Raw genomic sequence first — 16,588 nt, forward strand, 5'->3', positions numbered from 1 at the left:
ATGTTTGCTATAGATGCCAATATTTCTTCTACCTTGTTCAAGTCACAGGTAGACCTATTATCCAGCTGCATATAAGAAGAGGAAAAGTAATTAAAATACTTCTAGGGATATGCAAAGCTGTGGCTGCACAACCATGCTCATGATCTTGCTGAGACTGATCTGGTCTGGCCCAGCCATGGACCATGGGGAAGACAAAGTGTACTTTGGAGCAGGGTGGTACAATTTATTGTTAATAACTGTCCTGACTTTAATACAAGATGCAAATCCGGAATAAAAGTCAGGAAAGTGGAAAAGTCAAAGAAAATACAAGAAAAAGAAACTAAAATTTTTAAAAAAAAAAAAAAAAGAGAAAATGAGAAAAAAAAAGAAAGGAAAAAAAGGAAAAAGGAAAAAGACAAAAATAAAAGGAAAAAAAAGAAAAAAAAGAAGAAACAGGAAAAAAGGCCCCTTTAAAGATTCAGGAGCTTAGCTATGCTGAAGTAAAGCATCATTTTAAAATCATCCTGCTCTTTCCTGTTTTTATATACACAATTCTGTCAAAAGGCATTCACATTTCATGACATCTCAAGATGGGCCAAAGTCCCATCAAGCACCAAACTTTTGGATGTGAATATTAAGAGATTAATTGAAAAAAGTTTTACAGTAAGTAACAGTACTTTATGATAAATGGAACAATTCCAATCTTGTCAGAACAACATTTTTAATATCAGTTTAAATAGCCACTAAGAGTTACTATCACTTTGGAGATTAGCACACTGGATGCTGAAAGCAGTAGGCTTCTTGGTAGTGTTTAAGCAGCTCAAATGTGATTGCTATACTGGCAAATCATAGTGCAGCTCATCTGCTCTGCGTGACAATACTAGTATGGGACAGCTGGGTGATCTGAACCCCCTCCTTGTATTAATGTCATGCAAAAGAAGAGAAAAAAAGCAGTATTGACCGGGACACACCTGCACCTCTAAACCAGTATTGCCTTACAAATGAACTCCTGAGATGACACTATTTTCACCATCTTCAAACCACTCTCAGCTTTCCCTTCTTTTGAATTGCTGAGGGATAAGGTAAAGGTCTTGTGGCTCTCAGTCCACAAGATGATTTTCAGTCTGTGCTATTTAGTTTGACTGCTTCTCTCCCAGTGTTCTAATTCCTAACAAGATCTAATAAGCACTCACAGAGTCTGATAGAGAAACAATGGATTTCTTCATAGAGCTATCCAAAACCAAAGCTGAAGTTGCCCATGGCAAATTACAAGTTAACCAAAAATTCAGCATCTAACAACAGTTTATCCTAGCTGAAAGTCTTGTGCAACACTGCTGGACTGAATAAAGTTGCAGCCTTTTGTCACCTATTGCTCTACTGGCAAAAAGTTCATTTTTTTTCATGGCTTTAAATTCCGTCAGCTGCATTTCCCAGAAAATGTGCAACCTAGCTTTCTGCAGCAAGTCTCCAAACAGCTCTCTCTCTTTCCACTCCTTCATACGGTCCAGCAAAGGACAGTACTGACCTTTTCTGGAACAGTCTTTTATTTGTTCTGGAGATTTTGAGATATCTTGTTGAGTTATTAATGAACAGGATGGAAACAGTCACAAATCTATGTATATTTCTGTTTCCATGGTGTTTATTATAGGCTTTTAGACAGAACATATTCTGCTCATTTCAACACAGTCAGATGCTCTTCAATGGGATTTTAGACTTAGATTATGAAAAATTCTCATGCTGGTCTTCTGCATGTGGTAAAATTTGTTCCCCCACATATCTTCCAATTATTTTCAGTCAAAGAGACAGAATTCTGAAAATGGTGAGATGTACAGAGGTAATAACTGATGCAATATATCTCAGTACAATTTTAACAGTAGATTTCAGATTCCTTCTTTTCAACAGAGTTTCTGAGTAATGTTTGGCATTTATTACTTGCTCTGAAATACTGTATCAGGCATGAAACAGAGAAGGCATGTGTCACTAGGACAACTTATACTGAGATAAATCTCTGTACAAGAGAAATAGCTTCCATGTAAGAGAAATAGCCCATGTAAGGGATTCCATGTCCAGCTGTCTATGGTTTAGACTGTGTCTATGGTTGTATTGGATCAGCCTGGACTATATTTCTCTTCCCGAGACCTGCAGTAGGTTAGAGGATGTGTATAAAAACATGGCAATCCTAATGGCAGCTATATGGCATGGGCATACTGCAAACAACAGGGCCAACACAAGAGGTTGGCAAACTGTATTGGGATTTCATAACCCTTAATTATTCTGTGATTCTATGAACACATGACTGACATTAACTGGCTCAACAACAGAGCTCAGAGGGTTGTAATCAATGGGGCAGAGTCTGGATGGGGGCCTGTCACTAGTGGTGTTCCCCAGGGCTCTGCGCTGGGTCCAGTCCTGTTCAACATATTCATCAATGACCTGGATGATGGGATAGAGTGTAAACTCAGCAAGTTTGCTGATGATACCAAGATGAGAGGAGTGGCTGATACGCCGCAAGGCTGTGTTGCCATCCAGTGAGACCTGGACAGGCTGGAGAGCTGGGCCAAGGGAAACCTGATGAAATTCAACAAGAGCAAGGGCAAGGTCCTGCACCTGGGGAGGAACAACCCCAGGCACCAGTACAGGCGGGGGCTGAACTACTGAAAAGCAGCTCTGTTGAGAAGGACCTGGGAGTGCTGGTGGACAAGCAGCTGACCCTGAGCCAGTAATGTGCTCTTGTGGCCAAGAAGGCCAAGGGTACCCTAGGGTGCATTAAAAGGAGTGTGGCCAGCAGGTTGAGAGAGGTTATCCTCCTCCTCTACTTGGCCCTAGTGAGACCATACTTGGAGTACTGTGTCCAGTTTTGGGCCCCCCAGTTTAAGAAGGACGCGGAACTGCTTGAGCAAGTCCAGCGGAGAGCTACGAAGATGATCAGGGGACTGGAGCATCTTGCTTATGAGGAAAGGCTGAGAGACTCGCGTTTGTTCAGCCTGGACAAGAGAAGACTGAGGAGGGATCGCATCAATACCTATAGATATTTAGAAGGTGGGTGTCAAGTGGATGGGGCCAGACTCTTTTCAGTGGTACCCAACGACAGGCCAAGGGGCAATGGGCACAAGTTGGAACACAGGAAGTTCCACCTGAATATGAGGAAACACTTCTTTCCTGTGAGGGTGCCAGAGCAGTGGCACAGGCTGCCCAGGGAGGCTGTGGAGTCTCCTTCCCTGGAGACATCCAAAACAACCTGCCTGGATGCGTTCCTGTGCCCCTTTCTCTAGGTGTGCCTGCTCAAGCAGGGGGCTTGGACAAGATGATCTCCAGAGGTCCCTTCCAACCCCTATCATTCTGTAATTCTGTGATTAAGACTGTAATGATAATGAGCAGAAGCTTCTGTCTGATGTTTTGATATGTTATAAACTGTTTTCCAAAAGATGTTCAAGCACTTTTTGAGACCAATTTACTTTTACCTTCAAAATATCAATAAGTTCCACAGATTTAACCTTTAAAAAAGATCATCCTTTGATTTTAAAAAGTACTAAGTGACTATTCCCTATGTATCTCACCTATACCAATCATCATCTCCTGCAGCAATCTCTTTTGCAAGTGTTGACTCATATCAAGACTAATGCTTGAAGTTGTATACACCTCTGCATTACAGCAACAAAAATTCCATTAATAAAACTGTTTACTCCTTAGTGATTTTTTTGTTCTTCAGGGAAAACAAATTCTGTTGACATTAAGAATGAGTTTAGATCTTTTTCAGCAATTTTCCACTTACAGGCTTCTAACTGACAGTGATTTAAAAATTTTGCCCATCTTTGCTCATGCATGCAACAACTCTGAGCTGGATTATGGGATTCGAATTCTTCAATGCAGGGATGATTTATATGGATTGTATGATGACAGAAAATTTACAAAGTTTTTTTTTAAAAAACCCACAGTGATATGAATGTCATGTAAACTTTTCTTGGCACTTGCTGAAAAAGAGTTAAAATATCATACTAACATATATTTATGCATATATAAGTAACCAAGAAAAAAAGAGGAAAGTTGGTAAGGATTCAACTCGGTCCATATGGAAGAGCACAGAAGAGAGACTTGCACTCTACTTATCAGGCAATAAAATTAGAGAACAAATGGGAACATTTCACGTAATGTCTGACATTAAGAACATATTGCCATGGAAAGCAAAGCCCAGCGAGCTCTCAAAAATTCAGACTCAATCAGCTTCATATTGGAGTTTCTTAAATTAAAAAAGACATTAATATCCTGTCATTCTATCAAACTTACCATTTCTGAATGGCTAGAGAAACTAAGCCCTGTCCTACTGATTTCATATGAGAGAAAGATTTACTTATGAAGAACAACACTTTTAGATAAACTTTTTTAAAAGTATAAATACACTAATGTTTACACAGACTGTAATTTTGCTTGCTTCCTTCACAGGTTTATATCTAGCAAAACAGGCTGAATCCCTGTCCTCAACACTGCCCGTCTGCTAAATCAGCTTACGGCTGATAAAACAAAATATTCAACCTAGTGTCAATGTAGACCCATCCAAAATCTGCTGTTCACTATGTTTTGAAAGTTATTTAGGCTCTTTGTCTTATATAAGGGAATTTCAATGCTTCTGTGGAAGACTTTCCTTTTCTGCATCAATTATTCACACTGGCAATGTCTACCCACTGTTTCCATCACCATAACATTTAGGCTACCCCTTTAGCCTAATGGTTAAAAATAGCTTTTAGAAGAAATAAGTAATTTATTTATAATTTTCACCTGGAAGGTGCTAGCAAATAAGACATTATGTGCATATCCACAAACCACTGGAAGAAGACGAGGCACCTAGCAGTAAGCCTGACACCATGAGAGGCCTCTATTTGATCGAAGGGCATAAAAATAACTGAACATGTTATTTTATCCCTGGATAATAGGTAAACCAACCTTTTTCCTCAGTGAGACTCACTTGCAAATTGATGTCTACATATTCCTTTCCTTTCACAAAATAACGATTTGGGAACAACATGCTGGTCAATAGGTGACATAAATATTCACTTGTTCTTTTTTTTCAGTCAAAGGATTTGGTTATCAAAATCACAATGTTTCATTTCTAAATACTGACCAAAAAATAAATAAACAACTAATTAAAAACTGATGTATTTAGGCATACTGATCTCTTTTTTGGGTATTACATAGAATAGTCATTCCTCCAAAACTCGAGTCAATAATCTATCACATGAATCTTCATTAATACCATTTTTCAAATAGCAAGGATTGAACTATGTTAGTCATAATATGGACCTATGGTCACAGATGCTTTTTGCAATACTTAAGCCATGTAGTTTATTTAATTTTGCATCAAAAGGTATATTCATCATTAAAAAAAATAGTGGTACATTCACCTAAAAGTAAAATACAAACTTTACAATTTTTCCTAAAAATTTTTACTAATGTCTACCTGTTCATAGAATGAGCCTCAATGTTCCCTAGATAATCCTGGGATGTGTAACAATAAGTCAGAAGCAGAAACGTAAGATGGTGGGGTGTTTTTTTTTTAATTATGGCAGTCATTAGTTTTTAAAAGGTACTAAAATCCTAAAGAAATTTTCTCAGTAATTTATTCTTTATTACTTTTATGTTTTTTCTAAAACAACTCTATTTATAAGCTAAATAGAAAATATCTTTTTTCTCTGCAGTTTCACAGTAATTTAGAGTATCATGTTGAATGCTTGTATTTCACATTCCAGCTGTTATGATATTCCTGTATTAAAGACACGTTCTTTGTTGAAATTCAGCCTATCATAATTTTTATGCAGAAGCCTGACACATTTTTTTTACACCACAGTACTTGGCAGAACTGAAGTCACAATATTATCTTACTTGTGCATTGTGGCAGTCAAATAATTGACCCATAGAACTGACTCTCTTGACTTTTGTAAGGTGGGACACCAGCAATTCTTCTAGGCATCACACATTCATTTTGAACTGGAGGACGTGTGACTCATTTATGTCATGAGCATGAATGCAAACTCAGGCTGCCCTGTGGTGTGTCTACATAAACATTACTTAGTAGTCAATGGAGCATGAGTCAGCTCTCTGAATATAGTCATAGTAGGCATGAGGGAAACTTCTTGATGCTTGGGAAAGGTCATTTATGGTTTTTCTGTATGTATTTTTTAAGATACCAGACATATGACATTGGGAAGAAGTATTCTGAGCCCTCATGGTAACTCACTCTGATCATTAAATCCTTTAGCTCTGACACAAGGCCTTAATTCCACAAAAAAACATATCCACATACACATGCATGGTGACACTCCTGACATGCACAGTCTTGTTGATTTAAACAAATTTACTTGTGTAAAAGAATACATATAACTGATTGCAGAATGAGTTTGAAAGAAACAAACTGAGGCTAAAATTTCAAATTATAAGACCTCGTATGATTGATGTTCATGTGATTTGTTCTTATAAAACCTGGAAAGCGCTCTTTCTCTGCATCTGCTTGTGATCATTTAACAGTAACATAAATGATTTCCTGCTATTAAGCCTCAAGTATTTAAATTTAAGCTACACAGAAGGATATTGGTCCTGAGTGCTCTCACACAATAAAATTCCTCCAGTCACAGATTTCAGTTTCCATTTGTCAGACATAGATATGGCAGTACTAATAAATGCAACGCTGATGTGCAAGAACATAACAGATTTGACTCCGAGTATCAGTAAATCTGGCATGCAATAAAGAAAGTAGTGTAAAGCATGGGTTGCCCCTCCTTTCCGAGGGGCCTGGGAATTGTCTTGCCCAGGTCCAAATGCAAACTGGATGTCAGACTGCCGTTTTTAGATTCCCTACCACAGTAACATTCCAGTAAGTGACCAGAGATGACAATTCTCCCAGCTTTTCTAGCTCATAGAGAAAAGATACAAGATGGTCTGAGCTGATCTTGAAGAATTTTGACCTCTTAGCCTGTTTTAGGCAGCCATAACCATAACATGTTAGACTAACACATTTAATCATGATACCTTTAAATATAAATACACCCTTGCTCACACTTTTCTGCTGAACTACTTGAATATGGGCAACTTCAGGTATGATTATTAGCTTAATGTATATTTTTCTTACAGAGAAGTTTCCTAGTTTCAAACACAAGAGTCTTAAATAAAACAAGAAAAATGAAAACCACTCTGGATTTTTCAAAACAACCAGAGGCTATCTTCCAGGGAGGCTGTGCAATGTTCAGTATTTTTTCCTCCCAGTTGGGTCCATTTGAAGGCAACAAGAAACATGCCAAGAGGAACCATAGCACTCTAATATGATGGACTTAGTGCTCTCAAACCCACATGTCTCCTATGGTGGTACAGAAGCAGCTGTGGTGTTACTGTGATGCCAGTAATTATGTAGCTGAAAATGGGATATGATTTTTATGTATATCATCACTTAATACATAAATAAATTATTGCATGTGTGAATATAAAATATTCCTAATGTGAAACTTACAGTTCAAGGGATTAATCTAAAAATCTTCCAAACATCTTACACATACTAAGAGCTGAAGTTTTCCTCCATTATTGTAAAATCTGTTCTTTTCAGGACTAACTGGAAATTTTTTAACATTTCTAAAAATATCCCCATCCACTATACATTCCATTAAAACCTCATTCCCACAGAAGAATGTCAACCTTTAGTCTACCATATCTTACAAATATTTGGAAAGCATCTGTACAAGATGAAAAGCTCTGTTTTTTGCTTTTTTTTTTTTTAAGATGAAAAATCTGTATGTTCGATTATGAAATGTTTTAATTAGCATGGCTGCCTGATGCGGTGTAAATGCCTGATGTCCGCTGCCCAGTGCCTTTCATTTACAAAAGCGAGGCAGCAGATGGCAGCATACAGTGAAAAAAAATGTACTTAACATTAAAAATAGTACAATTAGCAACATTACTGCTGAAGAAATCATAAACTTTTGCTTCCCTTTATAAAAACAGTTATTGTACATAACCAGACTGATACAGTGTTGAAGACAGTGTCAGCAACTCTATAGAAAGGAGAAAGACATGAGAAAAAAACCCCTGTATATAAGCATAGCTGCTATAAATGGGTTGTGAGAAGAGACAGAAATGTAGATGTGCAACTTGACATCTTGGAAATACTCAGAAGTCTTCCTGCTTAGCACTTTGCAAGCTGGGTATTAGACTCCCAATATTGTGTTTGAATCGAACTTGGAAACAAAAATGAACAGCCAAATACATGTATTTCCTGGGTCATACTGCAGCTGTACAAAATGCCAAACCTTTTATTGCACTGTGAATTTCCATACACTTTGGTGACTCAGGAATCAATGCTGAGGGACAGAATAAGAGATACTGGCCCTGACCAGTGCTGCACTGTCAAAGATGTCATAACTGGATTCAGTGTTTTTGGTTCAAATGCTAGGAGTAGCTTACTCTCTCTGCAAAAAAATTGCTCACCTTTAAGATTTATGGTGCTTAAAAGGCTTCATAGAACAAAATGCTCCTCTGCCATTTACAGTTTTCTGCTTCTTCCATTTGAGAAGAAATAAAATACACTTGGGGTTAACATAGGAATTTGTACTTAGAATACAGATTCCTTTGGCAAACAGCCAGAGTGAAAGAAAAATTTTGAGAGGTTCATGTAAGAAACACAGCATAATCCTGCTGTTACCTACTACATGATTGGCAAATGTAGCTTCATAGTAATTTATGTGTTGAAAAGACCTTTTTGTAGGGTGAAATAAAAGGCTGCTAGAATTCAAATTAAAATGTGATTGTCTTACCCTGCCTTCTAACCCCCACTTTTTTTAAACATAGATATGAAAAGCAACACTAACTCAATCAACATAGTCAGATTCTGAAGTCGTTTCTCATCTTCTATTTGTAAAAATGCTTAAGTTTTAAGAAACCAATATTTTAATCAATGTTGCATGGTAAGAGTCTTTCTCCCTAAAGCTTACCAGAATAAATGCCAGTATTTCCGGAATGAGTAAAATAAGAACTCAATGAACACCATAATATCAGCAGTAATTATATCAGTGTGGTGATTATTTGCCAGCTGGAGTTAAACCATGGCAGTGATATGAGAACTTAAATAAATAAATAAAGGTATGATTCAGCAAGACCTTTCAAGTGGCATGGCCCACTGTGAAAAATTTGTCTGCAGAAATTCATTGACATATTCTGTGTGTTTGCACTCCTCATAGTTCATTGAATTTACTGTAAAACATAATGCAGTGGGACATGTAAACATTTCAAACAGTTGCTGCCTTGATAATTCTGATTTAATATTTAATTCTGAAATCAAGGTTTCCTTGTACTTACCATACATTTTAACATCATTTCATAAGTTAAAAAAGAGTGTAGTAAATTAGCAAGAAAATTGAACTCTGTTTATTAATCGAGAAATCTGAAAATTATTCTTCACAGAATGATTTGCCTTTCTCTAAACAGCTGAAATTTTAAACTATAAAATGAATCAAAAGCATTTGTGAAAGGCTGAGTTATTTTAGTACATACAAATGAACAGTTTGCAAAACTGTAATCTAACTAACACAACCTTCTGTCCCAATCCAGTAACAAGATTTGTGAAACCGGACTCCTGAGCTCATCCAGGGTGTCGCTGAAATCAGTAGCTACACCTGAATCCCATTCTAGTGTGTAGCCAGACTGGTCATTTGGTACCTGCAGGCATAATTGGTGCCTAAAATCACTCTGAGAAATGAATACATTTAAAATGAGTCATTACAGCTAATCTGAAAAACAATCTTCTCCTAGATACCAGCTATTCTGGTGATAATAGATTTCTGATTACCTTTGCACAGTGTGATTAAGGCTAAGTTGGACACTGTTGAAGCAAGAGGGATAGGACTGCCAAGAAAAGAAGTAGAAAATAATCATGGCTGGGTTTTTTTTTTCACCTGAACAGAAAAGAGATAGGCTTTGCAGAGCAGATGTTCAAGGACAAAAACTTGGCCACAGCTTTTAGGCCTGAGTTGCTATTGTCCTTTAGCCAATTTATATTTAGGAAAAAAAAGACAATGATAATTGATTCAAGCTTTCCTTAACTAGTTATCTTTCAACTGGTGCTGGAGAAGGCTATTGTAACATCTTTTTTTATTAAAATACATTTTAAATTCTGTAGTCACGTATTGTTTTTATAATAATCAAGCCAAATTTAAAAATAAAACTTTTCTGGTCTTTATTGTTGAACAGTATTATAAGTGTCCAGATGTGTGGCATTAGTTTGTAGAAGGGAATGACATATAGGATATTTACATTCCTTGCTCTCCAAATCCAGACCAGACACTCCCATTTTCTAGTGTTTCTCATGACCACTGGGGCAAAAGCCTATTGATTTCATATTTTTTTTGAGCTGATTTCAGCTCCCATGTGATTAATGTCTGCCAAGTGTGTATATATATTCGAGTGTTAATATTCAAAAATCATTGTCTATTTTGGAGACTGGTGAATAAAAGCCCAGAACATAGAGATGTGTTAATTATAGAAGCATGAACATTCTTTACTCTGTAAACATAAGTAATATAAAGATGCCAAAACCATTTCTTACTATGCAATCCTAAATTATGTGGAAAATAAACCTGTTCAATCATGTGAATCCTTATTTCACAAGGACTGTCCATTTGCGCACCTTGCCAAAGATGTACATTTTGAGTTGTTACTCTGTGGACCAAACACTCTATTGATCACATTATGCTATTTTACCCTGACCATGAAATACAGTGCTGGCAGATTCCTAAATCCAGGATGAAGGTTATTCGACTGTGTACTTCTCACAAGCCCAAAATACCATGTACATCTGCGTATCAAAGGCTTTCATGCTGCACACGGCAGGATCATAGAAAAACCTTTTTATAGAAATATCTTTCTATAATGGTCTGGGGAGAATCCTGTTCTTCCTTGTCGTGCCTGTATTTAGTAAGGGGTACTCTTTGTGCATATGCACACATGTGTATGTTTGTATATATGTCTACACAGGCATTCACACTGACAAGAATGGATTTGACTGTCCATAACTGAATTTTTATGAAATGTTAAATAACTTGTGCATGTAAATACCCCTCCATTTTCTTTAAAAGAATATCAACTATTAATTTGCAAATTAATTTGCAAATAAAATTATAACTGATACTGAATTTTAAATACAATTCTGAATACCTCCTCTATGGAAAGCTTGTTTAACATTTCATAAAAACTGCCCATGAAAATTCAAAATGTCCTGCTTTTCCATAACCCAATGGGTGAGTCATCTTTGCTAGGATTATCAAACCAAATTCTGCTTATGGATATTCCAGCACATTGTGATATTGTTAGAAAATTTATTTTGTTTTAAATCCATATAAAGTTGAATTAACATGAATGGACATAGCCTGTCTATACACAAATTTCCTATCTGTAAGATAAGATCTTGTGTAGTTAGTATCTTTTCCAAGGTCTTTATCAGGGACTAGATTTGAACCCATATCTCTCTGCCTTATTATTCCTAACCCCCCCCGCCCCATTCTGCACACGATGCCTTGTTGTAGTTGTACAGTCCGCTTTTGATGCAGTCAACAATTTGCTATATTTTAAAAATACTGTGTATCATTCCATAATGTAACTAATTGCAGTTGTACTCTTGTTTACATATTTTTAATAAACAGAACAAAATAAGTTGTCCTTGGAGACTAAGCATCTGGAATCCTTGAAGATCTGCAGTTGCAAACACCAAAAAGGAAGTAAAACCTTTGAAACAGTTCATTACCATTAAAAAGTAGCTTGCTGAGTTTCCAGTGCAGAATAAACTGATTCCTATACCAGCTACTCTGACAAAAAAAAAAAAAAAAAACCAAACAAAAAAAACCCACACCAACCAAAAAAATCAAAAGAATCCATGACAACGGTCTTACAGAGAGAAAAACATTTTGAGGATCTTTATGAGTGATCTCTACATGGAAATCTTCTTTATAGAGACATCCCTAAATGTCTGTTCTGGGCAGTGTTTCAAGGAGATGCCACTCAATATACCCTCTTTAAAAATTCATCCTGAGTAGAGTCCAACAACAAGAAGAATATGGGAACTTCTTTTCTACTGGTATGGGAAGGCAGTCCAGTACATAGCAGCAGACTACGTAGCCATGCAGATCAAATGAACAACAGGTCCAGAGATAAACAAGGGTGAGAACAAAGGATTATTTTCTCCTAGTGTGTTCTAAGAAAACTTATGTTTTCAAATAAAGCTTGACTGCAGGTAGGGAGGCAGCTGAAGTTTTAAACAGTTGAAACCACAGCGCATGTTACCGCTCAGTTTATGCATCAGAAGGGTACACAGTCAAAGCAATCTGAAAGCCCAAAGCCAAAAGGAATACAAGATATCTGAGAGGATCTTGTTTTTCCCAGATTGCAAGAGATCTACGCTCAAGCAAAAATGATCCATATTTTTGTACTTATCAAACCTGCTCTGATAAAAATGAAAATGTGGTCTTTGTTTGAATGTTCACACTAAAAAAAGCCCATCCTCAAATCCCACTATAGAGTGTGGTAAGTTGCAGCATGCAAAACTTTAGGAAAGAGAGTTGAGTTTGGAAGAAATTTAACATCACTTATGAAAAAAGTTAACAAAAGGGGACTTTGGATTGTAGCTGTACAGCCCACACATCAGCAGAGATCTTTCAAATATTCACAGTTATTCTACAAAGTAAAAATAAGAAAGGATTTCTCCAATATCATATACATTAAAAACTATATAATAAAGCAATATTGTCAGATATGTTCAGCATGATGTATCCATCACAGCAAAAGTCAAATAAATACTTATTAAAGGTAAATTAACACATAATATCTAACTCCAGAGGAAGGGACCCACACTTCTGCAAAGACAGGTGTTAAGAGTTCCCCAAATATTAGTAGAGAAACCTAAATTTAAAAGGGATGTTTAACACCTTAGAGAATGTCTGCACCCTTCTCAGGATCTGGCAAAATGGGATATCACTTTCTAGCACAACATACGTAGTTATTTGAGAATTTGTGCTGCACTGTACGCAATGACAGAGTGCAGAGCTCTCTATTTGCTATAGTAATGCACTGATGATAAATTACAAGTGAATTTATTTTTGTACAAGTGAACAATCTTAAATGTAAATGTTTATTAGAACTTTTGTTACTGCCTCAATCGAAAGCATTAGTTAACTTGCTATTATTGCAGTGCAGTAAATGACAGTTGGCCTCTATTTTAGTTTTTATAAACTTGTTATAAACATATATATTTATGCTAACCACACTTTATATTTTAATATTTTATCCCAGATTTTCTGCCGGTCCAGTTAGCAGCAGCCATTGAATTCCTGAACAGATGGAGCGGGAGTTATGCTAAGACTTTTTAGCCTGGGTGAAGTTTAGAAGAGCCTAGGTTTCTCTCCTTGAGGGAGTGGAAACAGCCAGTGCAGGAGGAAACAGAAAGTATGTTAGGATTTTCTAGGACATCCAAGCTTTTCTGCACGTGCTGACGGCTGAAGCATTATGAAGAAGGATTCTTCAGTAGGTGGACAATGGCAAAAGGACTATGCTCCTGCTAGCTGTATGTATTTATGGATGGATACATAAGGAGACTCCTTGTCCTACCTGAGCTCTCAGACCTGACCTTCCTCACCACCTAGTGTGCATTGGCACCTGCAGGAAAGGGTCTGTCTGCTCAGAGGCTTCCCTCCAATCCCCAGCATATAAAACTGCTTGCCAAATTTGTCCTTGGAATGACATTCTCCCTTCAGTAGGGTAATACCTCTGTTTGCAGAGCACAACAGTTTTGTCCTTTTTTTATAGTGTCACACACGTACCGCTGTACAATCCTGGTAATGAATAGTATAAAATATCTTTATTTCACTTCCAACCTGATATCATGAGTGAAGTTAAGAAAATATAATCTTTGTACTCACCCCAGCCTTTGGTTTAGCTCCAGAGCTGGCTACTGAACAGGGAGGTGCTAGGTCAGGAGCATGGATGTTAGGAGACAAGTTTGTTTGTGAGTGATTTACTGAAGCAACATCCACTCCACTTTCAGAACCAGATTCAACATCCTGTAAAAAAAATTTGCAAGTGTCTTTAGTAAATGTGAATATGAAATAAAAATCTGGTTCTTCTAAATAATGGAAGTATTTAGACAAGCTTACAGAAATACATATGCTTAATTGTCTGTGAAGAGTAATTCCCCTTATTCTTTTCCATTACCTACACATTCACTTGCTGTCTTTTTCAATATGGTGGTTTGCATTAGCTGCTGTTCTGAAATTATAAATCACCACTAACATCAAAGCTGCAATTCCCCTAAACGTTAGAATGCAAGGTAAGAAAAATCAGTTTGGGGTTGCAGAAGTCTGACATTTTTCTCTGATGTTCATTATTTCCTGTGTGCTCCCACCTTCTGTCTCCGGCAGCGTTGCAAGCTCAGTGAACATCTGTAAACCATTACACAGCTGAAATGACATCAGCATCCAGCAGTTTATACAATTCAGAGGTACAGCTCCCTAGTTTTTTGGAATCAGCAGACACTTATCAGCCAAATGCTATTTCTGGTTAAAACGCCCTTACTTTAATGACACTGATTACATTCCTTTTTTTTGAGAATAAAAAGAAGAAGAAATATAGTATGTTTTATTTTTGAGGAAGTGAAAATATAGCACATGCTTGATTTACTGCACAGAGTGAGGGCGGGGGATTATACTGCTTGCAGATAAATTGTGACACGTATCTGGCAAAGAGCTGGCTATGCATAGAACCAGCCATATACTGTCAGGATTATTAGCTGAGGTGCAGCCTGCATGAATACAGCTACACAGTACACAATAAAAAGCCTGAACTATTAACCACAGCCAACTCTGCAGACGAAGCCTCAGTTTCCTAATACCAAGTACCTAGAATAGGTGAAATATGGGGCAGAGACATCTCAGGGTTCTGCCTCTGAACTGGAAGGAAATGGCAAGCCTTTGATTCCTTAATTCCAGTTAAGTCTCTGGCCTGCCAAACTGAAGCTGCCAGTTAGACAGGTGCCTCTACACCAAGTATACGTTTGAGTCAGATTCTTCCTGCCAGTGAGTCCTCTGCAATGTGAAGCATCAGGAAAGCAGCAGAGCCATTGAAATGCCTCTGTAGAAGTCAGCTTGGGTACAGCTGCTCTTAGAAGCTCCTGCTTAGCAGGGCCATGCTGCCACAGTGCAGAACCATGCTCCCTGCCCCATTACCCATGTTTTTGCATTACATTCAAATGCTTCATTACTATAAAATCAATGAGAGACTGAACACAATGCACAAGTGTGCTGAAAACCAAATCTTTTGATCTTCTGATTCTTAAAATGCTTAAAAATTCCTAGAAAATGAGTGTACCTAAAGGGCATATATACCATGTTTGATGCAAGCTGTCTTTCTGGAGGGCTGCTTTGCAGCATGGAAACAGGTACCACCTCTCCTTATCATGCAGGCTTACTTATACAGATTGCCCCAACTCTCTTTATGGCTGTAGGAAATTAGCTAAAATGCTGGCACTCATCGGCGAGATATGGAGAACAGATGTTAACATCGTATTTCAACTTTCCTCTCTCATCAGTGCTCAAGGAGATACCGCAAGAACATTGATATCCAGGGGAAAATGTTTAACTATTAAAAATGTAATTATGGTACGTCCTTTAAAAATGACATAAGATATAACCTTCAGCTGACCAAACCCAGAGAAACTTAAATACAGGTTTTCTCACCTACAGACCACTCATGTGACTATATGGCAATAATGAAGTCTGGCTTTAATAGGAAAACCCTCATTATTTAAAAGAAAATAGCACTAACAAAAACAAACGACCTGAACGTTAGCCTAGAGATATTGGGGCAGTATTTCTCAAGTTTCTTAAATTGAAAAACAGCTGCAGCACATGTGGGTGAAATTAACAGGAAGCCTGCACAAGAACACCTTGGGTCAGCCATTTCATGTTCTTCACAGTTACGTGTGTAAACATTTTTCAGAAAAAAAGAATACATCAATCATGTTAGTGAGCTGTCTAGTCTCCCTTCAGACTACTCTAAGCAAGGAATTATCCCATTTAAATAAATAAAATAATTAAAGAAATTTAAATAATTATAGTTCAGCTCAGAATCTTATTTTGAATGTCAGAGTATTTCATAAATGTGCCTCTGCCAAAAATTTCATGGACCCTCCCACTAGCAGAAAAACCAATCCTGTAGCTCAGACTTACTTTCAGTTCTATTTAATGTCAAATGACACCAACACATATGCTTTGACTCTGGTGTGATCCTGACTCTGTGCTGACGCTGCATTTACAGTAAGTGATAACTGGAGATCCAGACATTTTCTGAATCTTGTTGATCTCCCTTTCTTTCATCTGGGAGCTCTGAAAAGGTCATTTATGAAGTGATGCCAAAAGGAAATAATGGAAGCCACTACTACTGCTTTCAAAACATACATATATACAAACAAAAATACACAGCAAATTCTTTACAATAAGAGCCTTAGTTCTGAAACTAAATAGCTGATAAATGTGAGGACTGAAACAAAAAAAGGTGAAGTAAACCCAGATTCTTCTTAGAATAATGAGAAAGATTA

At 37.2% G+C, this 16,588-nt stretch overlaps 1 protein-coding gene across 1 annotated transcript in view; it reads right to left on the minus strand.

The window, feature by feature from the left end:
* The window catches only part of DLC1 (DLC1 Rho GTPase activating protein), a 241,733-nt gene that overhangs the window by 164,185 nt on the left and 60,960 nt on the right, over window positions 1-16,588 (minus strand). The window contains exon 4 of the mRNA XM_064449495.1: window positions 13,917-14,057. Within this exon, the coding sequence (XP_064305565.1) occupies window positions 13,917-14,057 (141 nt within the window). The remainder of the gene's footprint in view (window positions 1-13,916; window positions 14,058-16,588) is intronic.

This window comes from Phalacrocorax carbo, chromosome 4 (genome assembly GCF_963921805.1).
Source record: "Phalacrocorax carbo chromosome 4, bPhaCar2.1, whole genome shotgun sequence".
NCBI classification, from domain to species: domain Eukaryota; kingdom Metazoa; phylum Chordata; class Aves; order Suliformes; family Phalacrocoracidae; genus Phalacrocorax; species Phalacrocorax carbo.